Genomic DNA, 26,605 nt, shown 5'->3' on the forward strand with positions numbered 1-26,605 from the left:
TACACTGAATGAGTCACACAGTAGCATGTACTGATCAACTTGCATCTGTGTAGCAAATACTTCTTTTTAACAATTAGATAGTTACTAGCTTATTTTTATCATATGAACAATGTTCATTATAGAAGATTTAGAAAATACAGAAAAATAAGGGGGAAAATTACCCATTGTCCTATCTCCCCAAGAGAACTACTAGAATCATTTAGGTCAGTGGTTGTCAACGGGGAGGTGGAAATAGGGAATTTTGCTCCCCAGGGGACAACTGTCAATGTCTGGGGACATTTTTTTGTTGTTATAGCCCAGGGGTTGCTATTGGCATCTAGTTGGTAGAGTCTGGGGATACTTCCCAACATCCCACAATGCACAGGACAGCCCCCTGCAACAACGAATTATCCAGCCCACAGTGTCAATAGTGCCACTGGTGAGACATTTGATTTAGGTAGATTTTCTTCCCATCTGTAAAAGGGTACATTTTATTAGAAAAAAAAAATATTTCTTTGGGAAATCTTAGGGATGCTTTAGAATGGAATTCTGAGGCAACATTTTAATTATATCATTCTACTGTTATTGTCTTGAAAGTAAATGGAAGTGTGTATATGTGTGGAGAGGGCAGGGGGCATATAGAGACTCTATCGGAGTCCACGTAGGTTAATGCTGTTCAGCCAGGGCTGTGAAAAACATTGTAATGACTAAACCGTGATTCTCCAAGTAGCCTCTCGCGATTGGGCATGCTGTAGCCTAGACCTTAGTCTCAGAATGACGAAAGTTTAGAACTGGGAGGACCTTTGCCAGGGATGGCAAACAGGTTTCATGTGGAAGGCAGGTGCCAGTTGATGGTTTGCTGCTTGGAGTATCTAGCTAGGAGGACCCCGAGGCCAAACCTGGACTTAGTGGGAAAGGAATATCGCAACTGATTAGGGATGTTTGTTCTGAACCTATGATTAGGGAATTGGGGAGATGCAAGCCGTGGCCTATATATTTACCATTCCTGAATTCTAGTTTAGTGTTCGAATTTTACAAGTGGGAAACTCAGCCTCATTGGAGTCATCCTGATCCAAGGGCCTGGCTCTCAGACAGAAACGGGATGTTCTTAGTTTCTGCCTCAGGGTCTTTCATGAAGGGATTCGGCCTAAACAAGCTCACACAATTCAGATGTGCAAGTTGATTGCTAGATTATTAATTTTTGTTCAGAGATAACCTCTTCTAGTATTTGGAATAAGTACCCTAAGTAGACCTAAATAGATCACTGCCTCTCCTCATTTCCCCATATCAAACCAAACAGAAGTCAAATTATTACAAAGTGGCCCTTAATAAGGGAAGTTGAATGTGCCTTTTTTTTGAGAGAGAGAATGTTTCCTTAAGCTGGATGAAATAGCATTGGATCAGAGGACAAACCAGATCTTCCTTGTACCTATAATACTCTTTGAGTTCTGTGAATACACAGGGACGAAACATTTCACTGATCACTTTTTTTTCTTTTTTTTTTTTTGAGACAGAATTTAGCTCTTGCTGCCCAGGCTGGAGTGCAATGGCGCGATCTTGGCTCACCGCAACCTCCGCCTCCCGGGTTCCAGAGATTCTCTTGCCTCAGCCTCCCAAGTAGCTTGCCTCAGCGTCCCAAGTAGCTCGGATTACAGGCATGCACCACCACGTCTGGCTAATTTTGTATTTTTAGTGGAGATGGGGTTTCTCCATGTTGGTCAGGGTGGTCTCGAACTCCTTACCTTAGGTGATCTGCCCACCTTGGCCTCCCATGTGCTGGGATTACAGGCGTGAGCTACTGTGCCTGGCCCTTTCTTTTTTATATATTTTTTAATATATATATATTTTTTGAGACACAGTCTTGGTCTGTCACAGAGGCTGGAGTGCCGTGGCGTGATCTCAGCTCACCACAACCTCTGCCTTCCAGGTTCAAGCTATTCTCCTGCCTTAGCTTCCTGAGTAGCTGAGACTACAGGTGCGTGCCACCACACCCAGCTAATTTTTTGTATTTTTAGTAGAGACAGGGTTTCACAGTGTTAGCTAGGATGGTCTCGATCTCTTGACCTCGTGATCTGCCCGCCTCGGCCTCCCAGGGTGCTGGGATTACAGGCGTGAGCCACCGTGCCCAACCTCTTTCTTTATTAAAAAAAAAAAAAAAATAGGGAGAGAGTCTTGCTGTGTTGCCCAGGCAGGAGTGCAGTGGCTATTCACAGGTGTGACCTCACCATTGATAAGCCCAGGAGTTTTGACCTGCTCTGTTTCTGACCTGGGGCCAGTTCACCCCTCCTGATTAATCTTGCACTTTCTGATCTTTCTGATGGCTTTTAGTTCCAATACCTCCCCTCTCAGCAGCTGTTAAAGATATCAGCAGTAGGAGAGTAGGTTATTGGCTGAGCTTCTATGGAAAGAAGTTGTCCTACAAACATTTTAACCAGAAATTTCTGTTGGCCTGGTTGACTACTGAGGCTGATTTTTTTTCTTCCAAGAACTCTGTCTCATTCATTCTTTTCAAGAAGTATTCTGATTGCTACAACATACATGTAATACTGCATAGTTTTTAGGAGCAGCTGCTTTTGCATTTTAAAACACAACTGAGGCCGGGAGCAGTTGCTTATGTGTGTAATCCCAGGACTTTGGGAGACCGAGGTGGGCAGATCACCTGAGGTCTGGAGTTCGAGGCCAGCCTGACCAACAAGGTGAAACCCCATCTCTAAAAGTACAAAAATTAGCCAGGAGTGGTGGGGGGCACTTGTAATCTCAGCTACTCTGGAGGTTAAGACAGGGAGAATTGCTTGAACCTGGGAGGCAGAGGTTGCAGTGAGCCAAGATCGTGCCACTGCACTCCAGCCTGGGCGACAGAACGAGACTCCCTCTCCAAAAAAAAAAAAAAAGCCACAGTTGGAAGTCAGGTTATAATCCAGTATTTAAAACCTCAAGGAATTCATTCATTCTTCTCATGCTTCCCCCTCTGTAATACTTTTTTTTTTTTTTTTTTTTTTTTTTGAGACGGAGTCATACTTTGTCGCCCAGGGGGCTAGAGTGCAGTGGCAGGATCTTGGCTCACTGTAATCTCTGCCTTCCCGGTTGAAGCAATTCTCCTGTCTCCACCTCCCAAGTAGCTGGGACTACAGATACCACCACGCCTAGCTAATTTTTGTATTTTCAGTAGAGACGCAGTTTTACCATGTTGGCCGGGCTAGTCTCGAACTCCTGACCCCAAGTGATCCACCCGCCTCGGCCTCCCAAAGTGCTGGGATTACAGGCATGAGCCACCGCCCCCCTCTGTAATACTTTTTCTTGCTGTCTGCAAGCAGGGATGTGCTTGGGCTTCTATTCTGCAAACTGTACAGTTGCATGATTGGCCAAAACGAATGGCTACCAACCGACAATTGACTGAGTCAATTGTCTGACTGAGTGTTGCAAGTTCATTGAAACGGAGATTGGATGACTTATATATGTGTATATTTGCCCATTGCCCAGCACATGGTAGGTGCTCAGGAAATATTTTCCAGTGCTAACTCAGTTTCAGTATAGCCACAAATGGAGAAAGATAGAATAAAAATAATTGATACCCAAATACTAACCTAAAATACCCAGCCACCTATGAATCTTCCTTTTGAAATCTGTAAAGTTTTTCAGCTTTAACTCATGTTACCTGACAATTTTCCATTATTTGTCAATACTATTGAAATCCAAGAATATATTTTATTTCTTTCTGCCAAGTGTTCTCTTAATTTAGAGGCCCTATTCAATAATAGTGTATTTTAGAAACAACTGATTGTTACTGGGGGTTTGTATAGATGAAAAAACTCCCTGGATTATTATAGAGAAAGTTAAAGCCAGGATGCATTAGAAATGCAGAAAACTCCTTGAATTAAAAAGCAAGCCATTTTAATAAAAGAAATAAGCTCTCCTTGGAGCTGATACCTGTAGAAAAGTTTGCATATGAAGCCAAAAGCATAACTAAGCACCTCTCGATTTGTAAGCCATTTATTTATCTTTGGAAGTAATAATAGAAACCATGTATGGGCTGGGCTTTAATCCTGTTGCTTGCTTTGTAGGATGTCCAGATGGCCTAGCTTTAGCCTTTGCCTACATTTCCTGCTGATCCTGGGAGAAGGGAAATGTGCCTCCCGCCTGTACAAATAAAATTGACACCATCTTTTCTTTCTATTTCATCGTGTAGGGAGTGGAGTGTTTTGCACAGCGCCACAATATCACTTTGTCTAGCAAACAGAAGAGTATGTCCAGAACTGGTGAGAGGCTGCATTCTTCCTCCCACTGAAAGTTTTTCCTGTGACTGCCCGAGTGAAGCTGCCTTCACAAGCTCAACCCAGAAAGGAGCTTGCCTCCTTGTGGTATTAGAAGGGCACATGCAGGCTTCATAAGAATTTGCAGAAGGGGTATTTCTTGGGTTTTCTTGGTCTCAGGGGTAAAACGAGAAAGTATTTGCCATCTTTCCTGCTGGTGAGCAACCCATAAATATAAACACAAGCCTAGGCCAGGTGCGGTGGCTCATGCCTGTAATCCCAGAACTTTAGGAGGCCAAGGCGGGTGGATCACCTGAGGTCAGGAGTTCAAGACCAGCCTGGCCAACATGGTGAAACCCTGTTTCTACTGAAAATACAAAAATTAGCTGGCCATGGTGGCATGTGCCTGTAATCCCAGCTACCTGAGAGGCTGAGGCAGGAAAACCGCTTGAACCCAGGAGGCGGTGGTTGCAGTGAGCCAAGATTGTGCCACTGCACTCCAGCCTGGGCGACAAGTGAGACTCTATCTCAGAAAACAAAACATTAAACACAAGCCAGTATTATAAATGCTATGAAAAACAAATTCCCTTTTGGTTTAAAATGTTTTCTCTGTAGTATACTTTGGAATGGTAAATTTTATGTTATGTGTATTTTACCATAATAAAAATTTTTTTTTTTTTTTGAGACAGAGTTTCACTCTTGTCGCCAGGCTGGAATGCAGTGGCGAGATCTCACCTTGCTGCAACCTCTGCCTCCTGGGTTCCAGCGATTCTCCTGCCTCTGCCTCCTGAGTAGCTGGGATTACAGCACCTCCCCACCATGTCCAGCTAATTTTTATATTTTTAGTAGAGACGGGGTTTCACCATGTTGGCCAGGCTGGTCTTGATCGAACTCCTGGCCTCAGGTGATCCGTCCGCCTCAGCCTCCCAAAGTGCTGGGATTACAGGCGTAAGCCACCATGCCCAGCCTAAAATATTTTGTTCTAGCTATTTTCTCACGTGCTGATATTTGTTTAACCTGAAAGGCGAATTCTTATAAGATCTTGTCTCTCAGAGTGACCCTCAGGTGGACTGGTGATACCAAAGTTTAGGCGGCAATTCACTTTCTCCATTTTTTGAAGACTGAAAACATGAGGGGCAGCAATTCCATTATTTCTGAGAGAAATGAAAACATATGTCCACATAAACAATTGTACACAAGTGTTCATAATGACCAAAGAGTAGAAACAACCCAAACCTCCACCAACTGAAGAATAGATAATAAAATGTGGTATATCCATACAATGTAATATTATTTGGCCATAAAAAGGAATGAAGTGCTGATGTATGCTATAACATCAATGAACCCTGAATACATTATGCTAAGTAAAAGAAGGCAGTCACAAAAGGCCTCATATCATATGAGTCCATTCATATGAAATATCCAGAATAGATAAATCTATAGAGTAAAAAATTAGATTGGTGGTTGCCTAGGGCCAAGAGGCAGGGAGAGAATTGGGGGCTCAGGGAATGATGGCTAACGGTTATGGGGCTTTTTTTGTGGGGGTAATGAAGATATTCTAAAATGGATTGTGGGCCAGGCGCAGTGGCTGACGCCTGTAATCCCAGCACTTTGGGAAGTCGAGGTGGGCAGATCACCTGAGGTCGGGAGTTCGAGACCAGGCTGAGCAACATGGAGAAACCCCGTCTCTACTAAAAATACAAAATTAGCCAGGCGTGGTGGCGCATGCCTGTAATCCCAGCTACTCGGGAGGTTGAGGCAGGAGAATTGCTTGAACTCGGCAGGCAGAGGTTGCAGTGAGCCGATATCACACCATTGCACTCCAGCCTGGGCAACAAGAGCAAAACTCCGTCTCAAAAAAAAAAAAAAAAGGATTGTGGTGACAGTTGCATAACTCTGTGAAGGTACTAAAAGCCATCCTAAAAACGGGCAAATTGTATGGTATGTGGACTTCAGTGCATTTCCCAAAATCTTACCATTGCAGGGAATAAGCATGTTGGATTTTTAACAACACTGTCTTTTCCAGGGTGCGAAGTACCACATTACTGTCATCTCCCTGTGAGTGGGATTGGCACCCCAGCTGCAGCTCCAGGCGAAAGTACTCCAGGAAGCACAGAGCTGTACCAGTACACGGCCCACGTTGCCAGGTATTTGCTTATTTAATCTCTCATCAACCTAGTTACTGGTCTCCCCCAAAATTTGTTCTAAGAGTTACCATTTTCACATCCTAGAGGTAGTCAGTTAGTCAGTTACCATTTTCAATGTTGCTGATATATACATTTTCATAGAAAATTTAATGGTAATGTCCTATTTACTGAAGAATAGAAACATCTTACCTGAATGAATGGACTGAATTGATAGGTATAACTTTGCCATGGTTGGTGAATGCTTATTGAGGATGACCTTCCTGGCATATAAGTACAACTTCTGTGGTTCAAAATAAATGCCTAAATTGGCATTTGGTGCTGATGATGTCTGGGATTGGAGGTCATTTTAATAGGTTATATTTTTTCATTATCATTGAGGTAGTAAAATTATATAACAGTGGTAAGCACTTTGATGAAAAGATAAAGGACATCAGTCACACTGGCTTCTAAAGATTAATTATGTCCAAGCTTTTAGTGAAAGAGCTAGGAGCGAGTATTATCTATTTACTGGTTCACTTTTAAGAATGAATCAAATGAGATTTACAAGGTCTTAAATTTTGACAGATGTGGGATGTATTTGTTTTTTGTTACACTTTGACCTCTGTTTATACGCCAGTCCATGGCTAGCTGGAATGGGGTTGTAATTTTTTTCATGTGTTTTATAATTCCTGTCTGTTGAAGTTGGCAGCCCCTACCTGGGTGGATTCCAGATAAATGTGTGAATTGGAGTTTAGTGGAGTGTGAATGGCACACTCCAGAAGAGCAGATAGTCGTTCAGATCCTAGTCTTGCTGCCTTCTAATTGTGTGATCTTGGGCACGTCTTAATGCTTCTGAGCCTCGGATCCTTCATCTGTAAAAAGGGAATGTCGACATGAAACTAAATGAGTTAATGGGCCCAGCAAGTACCAGGCCCATGCTAAGGCCTTTCTCAGTGTCTAGTTGTCCAAATGAGGACATTCAAGTGGGGGAAGTCCTCGTTTTCCACTGAATTCACAGGGCTGGATGTGGGTTTTGTTTACTGAAATGTTCTCTCTGGAGCTCTTAAAGGTCCCAGCCAGGCAAGGCAGCTAACACCTATAATCCCACTGTTTTGGGAAGTAGAGGTGGGAGGATCGTTTGAGGCCAAGAGTTTGAAACCAGTCTAGGCAACATAGTGAGACCCTGTCTCTATTTAAAAATAATAATAATAATAACTAAATAATAATAACTTGCTGGGCATGGTGGTATGCTCCTGTAGTCCTAGCTACATGAGAAGCTGAGGTGGGAGGATCGCTTGAGCCCAGGAATTCGAGGCTGCAGTGAGCTATAATTGCACCACTGCACCCTAGCCTGGGCAACAGAGTGAGACTCTGTCTCAGCAACAAAAAAAGTCCCAAACATGAGAAGACAGATACCTGCTCAGACTCCAGAAATTGTTTTCCTTGGCTGGGCGTGGTGGCTCATGCCTGTAATCCCAGCAATTTGGGAGGCCAGTGTGGAAGGATGGCTTGAGCCCAGGAGTTTGAGACCAGCCTGGGCAACATGGCGAAACCCCATCTCTGCAAAAAATACAAAATATTAGCCAGGCGTGGTGGTGCCTGCCAGTAATCCCAGCTACTCGGGAGGCTGAGGCACGAGAATCACTTGAACCCAGGAGGTGGAGGTTGCAGTGAGCTGAGATCATGCCACTGCATTTCAGCCTTGTGATAGAGAGAAACTGTCTCAAAAAAGAAAAAAATTGTTCTCCTAAAATCTTTAGATTTCTAGATAGGATCTGTTGATTATTCAAATAAATTGGAGGGGTACTATAGAGTATGGCAAAGAGAGATTGGAGCTAGCATTGTCTGTTGGAGGAAAGGCTCTTTCTGACTCTAGCCAGCCCCTCCTGATAAACACCTCCCGTGTTCTGGTTCCCTGTACCTGCACTATGAAACACATGCCTTTCCAACGTCAATTTGATTGCCTAAGTCAGTGCCTTACTCCAGAGTTCTTTCATGTGTAAACACTTAAGCTTGGCTTTCTGGGACGAATTAGCCTTGGGCGAGCTTGAGTGATGAGGATTTTTTTCCCAGGCATCTCCCATCACCCTAGTTTCAGATCCAGCAAACACTCATTAAGGGCCTTTTATGTGCCAAGCAAGGGGCAAGGTGCTTTCACCCATATTGTTCCTCCTCACAACAACCCTAAGAGGAAAGTATTAACTAGCTCCCATTTGTAAATAAAGAACTTGAGATTCAAAGATTTTAAATGATTCCCTTGTGGTTGCACAGCCCCTGACTTCCAAGTTCAGTGAGATTTCTATTTCTACACTAATTCTACAGAGCTTGAAGACTTAACTCCTTAACTCAGACGAGTAAAAAGGTTTCTCTCTAAGGCCAGTTTGGATCAATTGCTAGGTGGCTGCCTGGAGTTAAGGATTTGCAAGTGCCGCTCAAGTTTGTTGAGCAAGAATGTTGTGATCAATTGGCAATGTCCGGTGTGGGTGGAGCAGGTGTCTGTCAAGCTGCTCTGGACCTGAGGTTTCTAATCATCAGCCTCTACTCATTCTGCCCTCCTCTGCCATTCTGGAGTCTCTCCTTTGATGAGCACTGTTTGCCTGAGGCTGGATTTTTGCTACTTTAAGGGGCTTTGATTATCACCTTACTAACTTGGCAGAATCATCTTTGCCTTCAGAAATAATGCTAAGGCTTTGGGAGGCTGAGGCGGGAGGATTGCTTAAGCCCAGGAGTTCAAGAGCACCTGGGTGACATAGCCAGACCCCGTCTCGATTAAAAAAAAAAAAAGAAGGCCAGGCATGGTGGTTCACACCTATAATCATAGCACTTTGGGAGGCCGAGGCAGGAGGAGCCCTTGAGCCCAGGAGTTCAAGACCAACCTGGGCAACATAAGGAGACCCTGTCTCTTTTTCAATTTTATAATTTTATAAAAAAATTAATAAATAAAAATAAAAAAGAAAAAAGATGCTAATAGTCTGGTGAAGAGCTTCATTTTCTAGATACGAAATCTCATTGTTAGGCAATTTAGATACCTTAAAGTTATCACTGACTCACCCCATCATATAGGCTTAGACAAGTGAGTTGAGGCTGGGCTCAGTGGCTCACGCCTGTAATCCTAGCACTTTGGGAGGCCGATGTGGGTGGATCACCTGAGGTCAGGAGTTCCAGACCAGCCTGGCCAACATGGTGAAACCTCGTCTCTACTAAAAATACAAAAATTAGCCCTGGTGTGGTGCTGGGCACCTACAATACCAGCTACTCAGGAGGCTGAGGCAGGAGAATTGCTTGAACCCGGTGGGCCAGAGATTGCAGTGAGCCGAAATCGCGCCACTTCACTCCAGCCTGGGCGAAAGAGTGAAACTCCATTTCCAAAAAAAAAAAAAAAAAAGGAAAAGAAAACAAAAGAAAAGTGAGTTGAAGGTGAAAGCTCGTAACTTTTACTTCTGTGCACCTGGGAGCCCCTCTATAGCTTCTTTCCCTCTTCCCTAGGGGCTCCTCGGTTTACAGGAATTCTCAGGGAAATCACTCCAGCAGCCAAACTTCCATACTGGGATGGACAGACCCAGAGCAGTGACACATCGGTATCACCTGGAGGGCGTGTTAAAACACGGATTCCTGGGCCCCACCCCCAGGGTTTCTGCTTCAGGCAGTCTGGGGTAAGTCCCAGGAATTTGCATGTCTGGTTTCCACTACTTTGACAACCACTAACCTGGAGAGTACTTGTAATGGCCGGTTTAGAGCATGGGCTTGTTTACAGATGGTGTGTGGCCAGTTCCTCTATCTGTGGGGAAGGGATTCTGTCCTCAAATATTTAATGAGCATCGCGCACTGTGCTGCTGAGGGAAATGTAGAGGAATATTAAGCTTGTCCCTGGTAGACTTTGGAGCCTAATTTGGAATCAGTAAATTGCATTGCTGTGTGTAAAGTACTGCCCTCTCCCCCTTAAGAGGATGTAGCAGAAAGCCTGAAGCAATGACTAAGTCAGGGGAGGATTCCTGGGGCAGGTGATATTTGAAAGGAAACCTGAGGCTAAAAAGTTATTGGCTATGTGTGCTTATGGGGGAAGAGAAACTCAGGGAGCAGAGCCTGTACATTAAAGAGTCTGGAGATGCTGCACTAGGTGAGAAGAAAAGGTTTGTGTTTGTTCTGAGAATTCCATTGTGACTCCTATGTGTAAACCAGAAAGTATCAGAGACAAGTCTCAATCAACTTAGAGAGTTTGGCCAGGCAGGGTGGCTCATGCCCGTAATCCTAGCACTTTGGGAGGCTGAGGCCGGCAGATCGCTTGAGGCCAGGAGTTTGAGACCAGCCTGGCCAACATGGTGAAACACCATCTCTACTAAAAATACAAAAATTAGCTAGGTATGTGGTGTGTGCCTGTAATCCCAGCTTCTTGGGAAGCTGAGGCACCAGAACTGCTTGAACCTGGGAGGCAGAGGTTGTGGTGAGCCGAGATTGCCATTGCACTCCAGCCTGCGCAACAGAGCGAGACTCTGTCCCCCCCCCAAAAAAAAAAAAATTTAGAAAGTTTATTTTGCCAAGGTTACAGGACATGCCCATAACACAGGCTCAGGAGGTCCTGACGACATGTGCCCAAGGTGGTCAGAGTACAGCTTGCTTTTATACATTTTAGGGAGACATAATACATCAATCAATACATATAAGATTTACTACATTGCTTCCATCTGGCAGAGCAGGACAACTCAAAAGGGGTGGAGGGGCTGCTAGGTCATAGGTACTCTACTCTAAGGGTACCTAGGGGCTGCCAGGTCATAAGTACTGCTATTCTAAAGCCTCCAAGTAACAGGCTTTAGAGAATAAACTGTAAACATGTCTTATCAGACTTAAGGTCGGTGTTGATGTTAATATTGGAGGGATATGATGGGGCATGTCCAACCCCCACTTCCCTTCATGGCCTGAACCAGTCTTTCAGGTTAAATTTCAGGGTTCCCCGGCCCAGGAGGAAGTCCATTCAGATGGTTGCAGGGGCCCTTCAAATTTTATTTTTGGTTTATAGATATGAAATGAAGATGCAACTATATAATGATAATGATGAAATGTGGGTGCTTACTGTGTAGTTGGTGCTGTGCTAAATATGTTATTTAAACATGTTACTTCCATAGTCTTATTTCCCATACCCATCCCATGAGGTGGAGGTCCAACTCTAATCCCCATTTGTAGTAGTTTGCCAAAGCCACGGTAACAAAGCACCATAAACTGGGTGGCTTAAACAGAAATTCACATAAATTATTGTCTCATCGTTCTAGAGGCTAGAAGTCTGAACTCAAGGTGTCTGCAGAGTTGGTTTTTTTTTGAGACAGAGTCTCACTCTGTCGCCCAGGCTGGATTACAGTAGCATGATCTTGCCTCACTGCAACCTCTACCTCCCGGGTTCAAGCGATTCTCCTGCCTCAGCCTCTTGAGTAGCTGGGATTACAGGCACATGCCACCATGCCTAGCTAGTTTTTGTATTTTAATGGAGACGAGTTTCCCATTTTAGCCAGGCTCTAACTGCTGACCTCAAGTGATCCATCTGCCTTGGCCTCCCAAAGTGCTGGGATTACAGGCGTCAGCCACCACGCCTGGTCCTTATTCTTTCTTACTTTCTAATGACTTAGTTAAAGCTAAACATATTTTCCAAACAGAAATCAGTGTGTGCTTTTTTACTCATGAACCAACAAGACAGAGTGCTGGTCATTTGGCCTATCCTTGGAAATCTGCGATGTCTGGACATCTTAAGCATAGCATATAGATGAGTAATACTCAAGCTAGGTTCTGAAACATAATTTAATTATACTCCTGCATGTTTAAAATAATTCAGAACCTAAGAATTAAAAGCTGACCCAGAGGCAGGCACGGTGGCCAGCCGGGTGTGGTGATTCACTCCTGTAATCCTAGCACTTTGGGAGGCTGAGGCGGTGGATCACCTGAGGTCAGAGTTCCAGACCAGCCTGACCAACATGGCAAAACCCCATCTCTACTAAAAAACAAAAACAAAAAATTAGCCGGGCATGGTGGTGCACGCCTGTAATCCCAGCTATCCCAGCTACTCGGGAGGTTGAGGCAGGAGAATCGCTTGAATCCAGGAGGTGGAGGTTGCAGTGAGCCTAGATGGCGCCACTGCACTCCAGCCTGAGGGACAGAGCAAGACTTCGCCCCCCAAAAAAACAAAAACAAAAACAAAAACTGACCCAGAGCCCTAGATCTCTTAACTTTTCACGGCCAAATCTTAAAAGGCTTCTCTGTGCTTTTTGTTCCTTTTCCTCACTATCACCTGCCCTTCTGACACTTTCTCCTCTACCTATGCCAGAAACTTAGAGGCCCAGTAAGTGGTTTCAGGTGTCCTATGGGCTGGGCACAACACTAAATAAAAGCTCTTCCCTTAGGAGGAACTGCAGTCTAATTGGCAATCAGCAGTCACGTTGCTGTTTAAGGAAGCTTATTCTTACTATTATTTTCAAGACAGGGTCTTGCTCTGTTCCCCAGGCTGGAGTGCAGTGGCATGGTCATAGCTCACTGCAGCCTCCATCCCCTGGCCTCAAGCAATCCTCCTGCTTCAGCCTCCCAAAGTGTTGGGATTATAGGTGTGAGCCACTGCACCAGGCTGGAAGCTTATCTTATGATTTCCATTTCATCTGAGAAAATTGAGATGAAGAATTTGCTTCTAGTTCTGGCTGGAATGGGGGGTTCTTCACTCACATCAGTTTTGATTCTTCACTCACATCAGTTGAATGGTTGGTGACAAAACTTTTCAGTTCAGTCAAAATTTTTATTCATTTAGAGGTAATCTGATTGTGTAGTGAGATTAGGCAATCCCCTTGGGCAGGATTCACCGCCCCCACCCCATCAAAATTATTTGATATTTGAAAAAAATATGCCAGGCACGGTGGTTTATACCCATAATCCCAGCACTTTGGGAGGCTGAGGTGGGCAGACTGCTTGAGCTCAGGAGTTCCAGACCAACCTGGGCAACATGGTGAAACTCTGTCTCTACAAAAAATATAAAAAAGAAAAAAAAAAGCTGGGTGTGGTGGCAGGCGCCTATAGTCCCAGTTACTTGGGGGTGCTGAGGCAGGAAGATCACGTGCGACCAGGAGGTCCAGGCTGCAATGAGCCAAGATTACGCCACTGTACTCCAGTCTGGGTGACAAAGTGAGACCCTGTCTCCAAAAAAATAAAATAGTGATGTTTGAAAAAATATATACAATTTTTATTATAATTATTGCTGTTTGATATTGATATTTGAAATATAATATTGATATACAAGTAATCAAAATATTTATGCATATAAAAAATTATTTTTACTTCACATCTTAAGACTGGTTACTTAAAATAATTAACTCTGTCAATACACTTTGAAAGAGGCTTTGTAAATTGTTAAAGTTAAATTTGTCTCTTCTGATAGCTGTAGCTCAGCAGAATAAATATGGCAATAGTTGGCTGGGTGCAGTGGCTCACGCCTGTAATCCCAGCACTTTGGGAGGCCAAGGCGGGCAGATCAAGAGGTCAGGAGATCGAGACCATCCTGGCTAACACGGTGAAACCCAGTCTCTAAAAAATTAGCCAGGCATGGTAGAGCGTGCCTGTAGTCCCAGTTACTCAGGAGGCTGAGGCAGGAGAATCGCTTGAACCTGGGTGGCAGAGGTTGCAGTGAGCTGAGATCACGCCACTGCACTCCAGCTTGGGCAACAGAGGGAGACTCTGTCTCAAAAAAAAAAAAAAAGAAAAAAAATATAGATAGCAATAAAGAGGGATGCTTTCCCAAGACTTAGAACAAGAAATCAAAATACTTCAGCAACTGAAGGATGATTCAAGCAAAGGCAGAACTCGATCAGGAAGGGAGATGATATGTAAAAAATAAAGTGTCATTGGGAAGAATAGCTAGGATTGGCTCTGGAAAAAATAATAGAAAAACATTCTGCTTATGTGATTTAGTGTTTACAATGTAAATCTGAAGGACGTCTGAATCTTTTGGAAATAAACCTGGATTGACTTGTTTAAAAACTTAGATCATGTCTCAGTGACAGAGCTCAGCAAAAAAAACACACACACACACAAAAAACCAGAAACAAACAAAAACTTAGCTTATGACTTTGGAGGTAGGAAAAGCTGAAAGCTCCCTACATTCCTGAAATTAAATGAAAGATTTCACTCTTGTGTTTAACCTGGCCCTCAGATCCTAGATTAGCAAAGAATCTGATGTATCTTCTGCAAACCTGATTTTATTCATTATGATTCCCTACCTTGCTTGCTTTCCTTCACTACTCTAGGAATGTGGAAAAGTTTAGCTGGATGTAGTCCTGGCCTACCAGCAAGCTCTCCCAGAGATCATGGGACAGAAAAGCTCAGAGACCAAAACCAGGTGTTACAATCACACGATTCACTTAGTGAGAAGCAAGGGGAAAAAGATGGTGTATTAGTCCATTTTCATGCTGCTTATAAAGACATACCCGAGACTGGGCAATTTATAAAAGAAAGAGGTTTAATTGGACTCACAGTTCCACATGGCTGGGGAGGCCTCACAATCATGGCAGAAGGTAAAAAGCACGTCTTACGTGGCAGCAGACGAGAAGAGAGCTTGTGCAGGGAAACTCCCTTTTTTAAAACCATCAGATCTCATGAGACTTATTCACTATCATGCGAACAGGATGGGAGAGACTTGCCCCCTTAATTCAATTACCCCCAACTGGGTCCCTCCCATAACTTGTGGAAGTTCAAGATGAGATTTGGGTGGGGACACAGCCAAACCATATCAGATGGAGACTAACATAGGTAGGTGAGGATACAAATGGGGTGAGAGATCCACACTTCTGGAACTCTGTGCTTGCAGTGTCAGCTTTCCCTGCTGATGGTGTGGTCACAAAAACCAAAGTTAAGGTTGAACAAGGGGCTTCAACAGATGGGAAGTATCTGAAGTCAGTACATGTGTGCTCTGTCGGAGGGATGCAAGGCAATATGCCTGGCCAATAGCTGTAGGTCATCAGTGATGTGTTTTTTTTTTAAGATGGAGTCTTGCTCTTGTCGCCCAGGCTGGAGCGCAATGGCACGATCTCGGCTCACCGCAACATCCGCCTCCTGGGTTTAAGCAATTCTCCTGCCTCAGACTCCCAAGCAGTTGGGACTACAGGCATGTACCACCATGCCTGGATAATTTTTCTATTTTTAGTAGAGACGGGGTTTCACCATCTTGGCCAGGCTGGTCTCGAACTCCTGACCTCGTGATCCACCCGCCTCGGCCTCCCAAAGTGCTGGGGTTACAGGTGTGAGCCACTGCGACCGGCCTGATCTGTGTTTTATCTACATTTTGGGGCAGAGTATATGTGGGGCCAGAACTGAACATGATGGATGTCACTGATGGGTGATCAATTTAGGAATGCCATAGCTGTCAATCTTGGGGTAACATGAGCTGAGCACTATTATATATTATTAATATTTATGAAGTGTCTATTAACAATGTAAATCATAATCTAGAAAAATATTTTATATATAATTATATATTATATAAACAGTATATAATTGACCAGGTGTGGTGGCTCACGCCTGTAATCCCAGCACTTTGGAAGGCCGAGGCGGGTGGATCACCTGAGGTCAGGAATTTGAGACCAGCCTGGCCAACATGGTGGAACCCCGTTTGTACTAAAAAATACAAAATTAGCCAGGCGTGGTGGCACATGCCTGTAATTCCAGCTACTTGGGAGGCTGAGATAGGACAATTGCTTGAACCCAGGAGGCAGAGGTTGCAGTGAACCAAGATCGTGTCATGGCACTCCAGTCTGGGTGACAAGAGCAAAAACTCCATCTCCAAAAAAAAAACAAAAAAACCCATAATTATACAAATTATATTTTATAAAATTGTATTATATATAATAAATATAATTTTTATATATTATATATGAATATATATGCCTTTATATATTATATATAATATACATAAATATATAATTTTGTATTATATATTCTATATAAAATACAATTATAAGTTAAATATTTATTAAATTTACTATTAAGTAAATATAAGATTTAAAATTTATTTCATTCTTCCATTTATTTGTTTTTATAAGTAAAATTCTCATTTGTTTCATTCTGTTTATCTTTAACATATCTTACAGGTTATTATCTTACATGTCTTACAACTTACTGTCTACACTGAACACATTTTATGTATTCTGCATGAGTCTTACAAGCTACTTATTTTCTCATTATCTATGCTAAATAAATCAGTTTCACTCATCTGATTTTTTTTTTTTTTTGAGACGGAGTCTTGCTTTGTTCCCCAGGCTGGAGTGCAGTGGCGCGATTTCTGCTCACTGCAAACTCCGCCTGCAGGGTTCACGCCGTTCTCCTGCCTCAGCCTCCCGTGTAGCCGGGACTACAGGTGCCCGCCACCGCGCCCAGCTAATTTTTTGTATCTTTAGTAGAGAGGTTTCACCGTGTTAGCCAGGATGGTCTCGATCTCCTGACCTCGTGATCCACCCACCTCGGCCTCCCAAAGTGCTGGGATTACAGGCGTGAGCCACAGCGCCCGGCCTCACTCATCTGATTTTTAAATTGTTCTCTATACTAGTTTGAAAGAGAACTTTAAATGAAAGTATTTATTCAGCCAATTATGGTATATTCATACAAATGGAATATTATGCAGTTAGAAAAAATGATGATATAGATCCAGTTCATGAAACAAATAGTCAAACTCTATTCTTATGTAGAAATAGGTTGCAAAAGAGCAAATCTGGTGTATCCCAAGTGTATACCCCAGGTGTCTAAGTTGTGTACAATATGTACCTACTTATCTGTGCAGAGAGATAACCTGGAAAGGTGCTCAGTAGTTGGTTCTGGATGGTGACATTTTAGTTGCACTTTACCACTTTTTGGTGATCTACTTATAGTTTTGAGTGAATAAACAATTATCACTTACATTAAAAACAAATCCAAATGTGTGTGTGTGTGTGTACAAACATATGTAAATAACATAAAAAGAATTGTAAGACCATACTCTTTTCTTTTGAAAGCCGTACACAGCATTTTGCAAATAATTATTTTTTAAAAAGTATCTTTATTTTAAAACATTTTTAGCCAAGTGCGATGGCTCAGGCCTGTAATCCCTGCACTTTGGGAGGCCAAGGCAGGTGGATTGCCTCAGTTCAGGAATTGAAGACCAGCCTGGGTAACATGGCGAAACCCCATCTCTACCCAAAATACAAAAATTAGCTGGGCATGGTGGTGCACACCTATGTTCCCAATTACTTCAGAGGCTGAGGTGGGAGGATCACTTGAGCCTGGGAGGCGGAGGTTGCAGTGACCTTAGATTGTATCACTGCACTCCAGCCTGGGCAAAAGAGTGAGAGGCCCTGTCTCCAGGAAAAAAAAAAATTGAGATGGGGTTTCACCATGTTGCCCAGACTCATCTCAAATCCCTGAGCTCAAGCGATCCATCCACCTCAGCCCTCCCAAAGTGCTGGGATTACAAGGGTGCGTGAGCTGCCACGCCCAGCTGCAAATAATTATTTTTTTAAACTTCAAAATGTTTTACCTGACTTCAAAATTGTAATCTTTCTGTCTTGTGTCAGAGAATTGTAACAATGTCCCTTTAGCAGAATTTCCTAAACCTCTCCCATGATGAGAATCACCTGGGGGTGCATGTGAACGCTGTCAGATCCCAACGCCCTTCTCAGACTCACTGAATTGGAATCTCTAGCAAGCGAGCTAGGACACTGGTTTTAGCAAGTGCCTCTGGTGATTCCTATCATCAGAGAAATTTAGGACACTGTCTTATAGAACCATAAATTTTATGAACCACATTTTCAATTTTTATTGAACATCTCCTGGAGGTGTCTTTCCAGGCGAGTTTCCTTTGTTTAAAGAGGCCCATGCAAATTTGCATGGCTACCCTGGAAAGCTGTTTGTTTGCAGGTTTTTTTCTAAGGCCACTTTCAGATCCGAAAACTCTTTGTGAATTTAAGATACTCTTCAACTTTAATCTGTGTTGATCGAGGATCCTGAATTCTTAGAGCTAGCCGATTCTGGTCATAAGTTTTTTAAAGCAATTCAGGAGTGCAGAGGGCCCTCTGGTTTCCCCAGAGTACTGGACAGTCCCCTGGGCCTTGCTCACCTTAGATTCCCTCTTAGAGTCCCTGAGAGGAGGGCCTTTTTATTTAGTGAAAATTTTTGTTTACTGAAGTGTTTTTCTTAAAGTATTTTGGGGGTGAAGGGAGCTCTGAAATTCAGTTAGACAACAGAATGGCATTTGAATCAAGGATTCTCTCGTTGGAGGGAGTCAAATCGCATTTGTGGCATCGACCTTTTTAATATTTCATAGGAAGAGTTTCACAAACTTGATTCCCCAGCATTGCTTGGATAAAACTCACTTTAGTTGCTGTGAGAGCAAAAATTATCTTGCATTCTGTTAAAAGAAGCTAAAAGGAAAGCAACAATAACAGCCACACCTCTCCTCCCACCCCATGCAATTGTTTTACTGGGTAGAGGCAAAGAATAGAGGGGCCGGAAAGCCGGGAAGTGAATGGGCTTTGAATCTGACAGACCTGGGCTTGGATTTTTTTTCTTTTTTTTGAGACGGAGTCTTGCTCTGTTGCCCAGGCTGGAGTGTAGTGGCACAATCTCGGCTCACTGCAACCTCCGCCTCCCAGGTTCCAGTGATTCTCCTGCCTCAGCCTCCCGAGTAGCTGGGATTGCAGGCGCCCATCACTACGCCTGGCTAATTTTTATATTTTTAGTAGAGACGGGGTTTCACCATGTTGGCCAGGCTGGTCTTGAACTCCTGGCCTCAAGTGATCCGCCTGCCTTGGCCTCCCCAAAGTGCTGGGATTATAGGCTTGAGCCACGGTGCCTGGTTGGATTCTTTCTTTTTTTGAGACAGGGTCTCACTCTGTCACTGAGGCTGGAGGGCAGTGGCACAATCACGGCTCACTGCAGCCTCAACCTCTTGGACTCAAGTGATCCTTCTGCCTCAGCCTCCTGAGTAGCTGGGACTTCAGGTGTGTGCCATCACGCTGGCTCATTTACTTTTATTATTTTTATTTTTTGTAGAGACAGGGTCTTCCTATTTTGCCTAGGCTGGTCTTGAACTCCTGGGCTCATGCGATCCTCCCACCTTGGTCTTCCAAAGTGCTAGGATTACAGGTGTGGCCACCATGCCCGGTGGGTTTGGATTCCATCTGCTTGAGGATGACCTTGGGCAAACTGCTTTCTCTGAAGCATAGTTTCTTCACGTATAAAGCAGGGACAATAATACTGACTATATAGTCACTACATTGAATTACTTAGTGTAGTATATGAAAAGCTCTTGGCACATAATATGCATTTAGTCAATCATTGTTTATCAGAGTTTCTGTTTCTGTTTGTTTGTTTCTCAGTGGAGGGCTAACAAGGGGTCTCTATCCCCGAAAAAGAGAGTGTGGCTTTCATATATTCTCCAGTGTAAACAGCAGTAAAATAGTAAAAGCTGTCATACTTTGGAGCACCTTGGAGTGCCTCTGAGGACCCAGGGTGTCCTGCCAGGAAGAAGTGCTCCTCCATGTTGCAAAGCACACTCTCCAGCAGGTATGTCTAAACTAGAACGTGTGCCATAGGATGCTTCTTGGCTTTCCAGGAGTGGATCTGGGTTACGCTCCGCCTCAGCCCCAAGCGGAGCACCACCGTGGCCTCTGCCCACCAGCCTGAGCATATCCAGATGAGCCCTATAAGTCACCTAGGAGTCTGCATGTGGTCAGCCTAGACTACAGTCATCTCCTTCCAACCCACGACTCTCCCCAAACACCAGTCTAGGGCACCCCAGCTTCTTAATCCATTCAGGTCATAGCTGACTCTGAATTGCACAGCTACTCCTTTTTTATTTTTTTTGAGGCAGGGTCTTGCTCTGGCACCCAGGCTGGAGTGCAGTGGTACGATCTCGGCTAGGCAGCCTCTGCTTTCCAGGCTCAAGCCATCCTCTTGCTTCAGCCTCCCAAGTAGCTGGGACTACAGGCGTGCACCACCAGGCCCAGCTAAGTTTTTTGTAGAGATCAGGTCTTGCTGTGTTGCCCAAGGCTGGTCTTGAACTCCTGGGCTCAAACAATCCTCCCATCTTGGCCTCCCAAAGTGCTGGGATTACAGGCGTGAGCCATCTGCCTAACCTTATTTACCGTTTTTAATTAAAACAACACAGGGCCAGGCACCGTGGCTCATGCCTGTAATCACAGCACTTTGGGAGACCAAGGTAGGAGGATAGTTAGAAGCCAGGAGTTTGAGGCCAGCCTGTGCAACATAGCAAGACCTCATCTCTACTAAAAATAATTTTTTTTCCCGAGTAACTGGGATTACAGGCGTGCGCCACCATGACTGGCTAAGTTTTGTATTTTTAGTAGAGACGGGGTTTCACCTTGTTGGCCAGGCTGGTCTTGAATTCTTGGCCTCAAGTGATCTGCCTGCCTCCCAAAGTGCTGGGATTACAGGTGTGAGCCACCGTGCCCAGCCTTAAAAATATATTTTTATAAAAATTAGCCAGGCCTGGTGGCGTGGGCCTGTAGTCCCAGCTACTTGGGGGGCTGAGGTGGAAGGACTGCTTGAGCCCAGGAGTTGGAGGTTGCTGTGAGCTATGATTGTGTCACTGCACTCCAGCCTGGGCTAGAGTGAGACCTTTTCTGAAAAATAAATAAAATAGGCTGGGTGCAGTAGCTCACGCCCATAATCCTAGCACTTTGGGAGGCCAAGATGGGAGACTCACTTGAGGTCAGGAGTTTGAAAACAGCCTGGCCAACATGGTGAAACCCCGTCTCTATGAAAAAAAAAACCCAGAAAAATTAGCTGGGCGTGGTGGCACATGCTTGTAATCCCAGTTTGGGAGGCTGAGGCAGGATAATTGCTTGAACTCAGGAGACGGAGGTTGCAGTGAGCCTAGATCATGCCACTGCACCCCAGCCTGGACGACAGCAAGACTGTCTCCAAAAAAAAAAAAAAAGAAAAAAGAAAATAAAAATAATACTGTAGTAGGATCTCATTTTTGTAAACATTTTTCGTTTCTTGATAGTCATCCGTGTGGTCTTATGTCTGTATATATGTCTGGAATGCTCACCTAATGTCAAAAATAGGTATTACGACTTTAGTTTTTAAATTTCTTTGTGCTCTTCTGAACTCCTTAGATGCTTTATAATGAGCACCTTATTCTTGCAAAACTCAGTGGTCTAAAAAATTAACAAAAATGAAAATAGTTTTTAGTAACTATAGAACAATGTAAATAGCCTTACACCTTAAGTTACTTGCTTTACTAAATAGAAGAATGTCTACCTGGCCTGGTGTGGTGGCTCACGTCTGTAATCCCAGCACTTTGGGAGGCCGGGAGGCCGGGAGGCTGAAGCAGGCAGATCAATTGAGGCCAGGAGTTCAAGACCAGCTTGGCCAACGTGGTGAAACTCCACCTCTACTAAAAATACAAAAATTAGCCGGGCATGGTGGCACATGCCTGTAATCCCAGCTACTTGGGAGGCTAAGGCACGAGAATTGCTTGGACCTGGGAGGCAGAGGTTGTGGTGAGCCAAGATTGCACCACCGCACTCCAGCCTGGGCTACAGAACGAGAGTCTGTCAAAAAAAAAAAAAGAAGAAGAAGAATGTCTGCGTAAAAATTTGTTCTGTTCTTTGAGATACTAGAAACGTAGATACCAACATATTGGGTTTAATGGCAAAAACCACAATTACTGTTGCACCAACCTAAAATAATTGAAAAGTGGCAACTTAGAGCAGCTTTGTTCTTTCTACATAATATCAAGATGTGGGAACAATCCTGAAGACAGGTAGTCTGAAAATTACTTATGAGTGATCCACAGAATGTTTCTAAAGGAAAAGCAAGAATCTTCAGTTGCCCAAAAGATGGAGGAGGCCTGAGAGTTCTTACAGTGGTTTAGAATGTGTTCCTCTGTGCTGGAAGATAGCTTGAAAATACTTTGCTGTCTTTGTAATCTTTACACATCTATGATTGCTATAAAGTCGGCTTTGTTCTCTATTTCTAGAACCATCATATATTGGAATGAGGAGCATCAGGGCATATGGCATTAGAAGCAGCTCTGTGTACAACTGAAAACAGTCTTGTAGCTATTTAGGATCTGGGAAGTGTACAAGTTAACTACCCCCACCCCCAAAAAAGAAAAAAGAAGAGGACTTTAACAAACTTTGAAAGTGATCATGAGGGCCGGATGCGGTGGCTCATGCCTGTAATCCCAGCGCTTTGGGAGGCCGAGGCAGGTGGATCACCTGAGGTCAGGAGATTGAGACCATCCTGGCCAACACGGTGAAACCCCATCTCTACTAAAAATACAAAAATTAGCCAGGTGTGGTGGTGGGCGCCTGTAGTCCCAACTACTTGGGAGGCTGAGGCAGGAGAATCGCTCGAACCCGGGAGGCAGAGGTTGCAGTGAGCTAAGACTGCGCCATTGCGCATTGCAATCCAGCCTGAGCAACAAGCGCGAAACTCTGTCTCAAAAAAAAAAGAAAGTAATATATAATAACTAAAAGTGAAAGCATAAGGGGGCAAGCAGAACGTTAGATGCCGCTCTCCTGGAGGTAATCACGGGGGCCATTGAGTGGGGTGATTATTGTGGGAGGAAGCCTGCAGGTGAACCGGGTGGTAATTGTTAACTGGTGTTTGGACCGAGGAAGATGGGTGGAGCCAGGAGAGGAGATGAGGCTACCTGGAAGTGGGGGCGGGGACGGGGGAGGACACAAGGCCTTTACTGAAAAAACATCAGGTTTTTTCTGGCGGAGTTTTAGCTTCTGGCGGAGTTTTAGCTGCTGCCTCAGCACTTTAGTCACCTCTGCAGTTAAGCAATTCTCCTGACAAGCAATGTGTTTACATATCTTTGTCTTCAACACACTGTGAGCAGGCTCCCTTTTATAAATTGTCATTATCTTCTCTATAGCTCCCCCAGGGTATATGGTAGGCATTCAAGAAAGGTTTGTTAAAGGAGAGTTACGATTCCAGTCTACTTTACAGTGTACACGTTAACTAAATTTTTTGGTGAACCTATAAACTTTTCTTTTTTTGGGGGGGGCGGGGGGACGGAGTTTCACTTTTGTCGCCCAGGCTGGAGTGCAGTGGCGTGATCTCGGCTTACTGAAACCTCCACCTCCCGAGTTCAAGTGATTCTCCTGCCTCAGTCTCCCAAGTAGCTGGGACTACAGGCGCCTGCTACCACACCTAGCTATTTTTTTTTGTATTTTTAGTAGAGACGGGGTTTCACCATGTTAGTCAGGATGGTCTAGAACTCCTGATCTCAGTTGATCCACCCGCCTCGGCCTCCCAAAGTGCTGGGATTACAGGTGTGAGCCACCGTGCCCGGCTGAACCTGTAAATTTTTCAATGTTAGTTTTCTTTGCTCCCAGTTGATGATACTTTATAACCATATCGCAGATATATACATATATATATACACACACACATATGTGTTTCTCAAGAATCTCCACATTCTTGAGAAAATATGACTAAAAGGCATTTAGTTTATCTCATTAAGGTCTTCTGACCAACTTATTTCTTATTTTTTGAGACAGTGTCTCTCTCTCTGTCACCTAGGCTGCAGTGTAGCAGTGCAGTCATAGCTTACTGCAGCCTCAAACTCCTGGGCTCAAGCAATCCTCTCCCCTCAGTCCTCGAGTAGCTGGGACTACAAGCACATGCTACCATGCCCAGGCAATTTTATTTTATTATTATTTTTTGTAGAGACAGAGTCTCACTATGTTGTCCAGGCTGGACTCAAATCCCTAGGCTCAAGCAATCCTCCCATCTAGCCTCCCAAAGTGCTGGGATTACAAGCATGAGCCCCTGCACCCAGCTGACCAACCTATTTCAGAGACCTTATATATTGTAATATACGCTGAAAAGTGTTGAAAAAAACTGTCCATTGCACAAACAATAACTAAATTTAAAAAGAAAAATATATGCACAAGCCTGTCTTTTCATGAAGTCATTTTTTTGCATACTTTCCAGTTCTTTTTTTTATAATTTTATCATTATCATCATACATTAGATGTAATTTGTGTTTTTTTGTTGATAATTATAGCATTATCATTCTCGTTGTATAGACTTCCTTATTACAATTTTAAATGATGGTCTGCTATGCCAATTATGTTGATTTACTGTAATTTAATAGCCCAGTCCACCATCATTGGACATTGGTGGTTTCCATTGTTCATTATTAGATATAGGCATATAGCGAAGTGCTGCCTCACACCTAGTCATCCACTGTAATCTAACCTCCAGTCCTATCTTTCCATTGAAACAGCTCTGGCCAAGATAAGCAGTGGTCCTCCACTTAATGAACATCATCAGTTCTTACCTTAATTGACCTCCTCGAAATTCCATGTTGTTGGCCTCTCCCTCTTTCCTGAAGTTTGTTCTTTCCTTGGCTTTTTGGACACTCTCCTCCAGAGGCGTTTTCTTTCCTTTCTGGCAGCTCCTCTTTGGTTTCTGTTCCGGCGACTCAAGTCTGCCCCCTAAATATTGGCATTCCCAGAGATGAGTCCTGTCCTTAGTCCTCTCTTGGCTTAATCTACATCACGTCTCTGAATGTGGGATTGTCCCCTCCCAAGACTTCAGCCTTTATGATACATTGATGATACCCAAATCACTCCCAAAACTCTCTACTCAAATACTCATCAGTGCCTAGCACATAGGAGACACTTGATACATATTTGTTAAATTATTGAACATCTTCACCTGGATGACCCTTAGCACTTGAAAATCAGTCTGTAACTAAACTCATCATCCTTCTTCAAGCTCCTCCCAAGATCTGCTCCCACTCCTGTGTTCTGTTTTGATAAAAGCCACCGTCATCTCCTTTAAGTAAGCCAGAAACCTGAGAGTCAGCGTAGGCTCACTTCCCTCTCGCGTCTCCCCATATCTAGTCAGGCAGTCATCCAACCTGCTGATCTACTTCCTTAGTTTCTCTAGAATCTGGCTCCCTTTTGTCTAACACTGCCTAACTTCATAGCCACGTCATCTCTCACCTGCATTCCCACAAAAATGCATTTTTTGCTGGTCTTGTCATTCTCACTAACATTCTCCTCCCCCCAACCCCTGTCCCCACAAACTGTCAAATCCATCTTTATACTTGCCTGGGCAACTTCATCTCCTGGCACCTCAAGAGTAAGCCTGCTGTCTCTTCCTTCCTTCCTTCTCTCTGTGTTATTTGTTCCCCTTATCTGGAAGGCTTTTTTTCTTCTTTGTGTCTTAAAAACTCATTCCGACATCTCCTTTAGAATGCATAAGCAACCCCATCTCTGGAAAGCCTTCCCTAACTCTCTCCTGCTAGACAACTCTGAGCCTGCCAGGAATCTCAGTACTTACACAGTTTATCATTACTTGTTGATCGTCTACTGCAATAGACTGAGTTTCCTAAGGCAGTATCCTGAGTATTTTATCAAGGAGTTGACAGAGGTGTTCAGTAAGTACCTGTTGAGTAGAAGATTTTTTTTTTTTTTTTTTTTTTGAGACGGAATCTCGCTCTGTCACCAGGCTGGAGTGCAGTGGTGCAATCTTGTCTCACTGTAACCTCCGCCTCCTGGGTTCAAGCGATTCTCCTGCCTCAGCCTCCTGAATAGCTGGGACTACAGGCGTGCGCCACCACGCCCAGCTAATTTTTGTTATTTTTAGTAGAGACGGGGTCTCACCATGTTGGCCAAGATGGTCTTGATTTCTTGACCTCGCAATCTGTCCGCCTCGGCCTCCCAAAGTGCTGGGATTACAGGCATGAGCCACCATGCCCTGCCGAGTAGAAGTTCTTTGGACAAACACATTCTAGGAGTGGGGTTAAAATGTGCAAACCCACATGTGAAGAAGATGACTAATAAATTGCTTCTCCAAAGAGTTGTATTGATTTACACTGCCACCAGCAAAAAAGCCAGTATATCAACTGAACCATGTTTCTAACAACCATTTACTGAATGCTTATCATCTGTCAGGTGTTGTGCCAGAAGAATGGAGTTTCTGTCTATAAATATTTCATCATTTCGAGTAGTGCAGTCCAACAGAACTTTCTGCAGTGATGGAAATATTCTATATTTGCACTGTCCAATAGGGCAGCTATTAGCCACGTGGCTTCTGAGCCCTTGAAATGAGACAAGTGTGACTGAGGAACTGAATTTGTCATTTCCTCTAATTTTAGTTAATCTACATGTAAATGTAAACACTCACTGGTGGCAAGTGGTCATCTTATTGAACAGTGCCGCTCTAGAGAGAAAAAAGGAAATCATTCAGTAGATGTAACTGCCACAT

General features: G+C 43.8%; 1 protein-coding gene across 6 annotated transcripts in view; it reads left to right on the forward strand.

Moving 5' to 3' along the window:
• TJP2 (tight junction protein 2) overlaps nucleotides 1–26,605 on the forward strand; it is a 187,437-nt gene that overhangs the window by 79,910 nt on the left and 80,922 nt on the right. For all 6 annotated transcript variants that reach the window (XM_063714236.1, XM_024252825.3, XM_024252831.3 and 3 more), the window contains one exon: nucleotides 6,256–6,376. In XM_063714236.1, the coding sequence (XP_063570306.1) occupies nucleotides 6,256–6,376 (121 nt within the window). The remainder of the gene's footprint in view (nucleotides 1–6,255; nucleotides 6,377–26,605) is intronic.

The sequence above is a fragment of the Pongo abelii genome, chromosome 13 (genome assembly GCF_028885655.2).
Source record: "Pongo abelii isolate AG06213 chromosome 13, NHGRI_mPonAbe1-v2.0_pri, whole genome shotgun sequence".
Lineage (NCBI taxonomy): Eukaryota > Metazoa > Chordata > Mammalia > Primates > Hominidae > Pongo > Pongo abelii.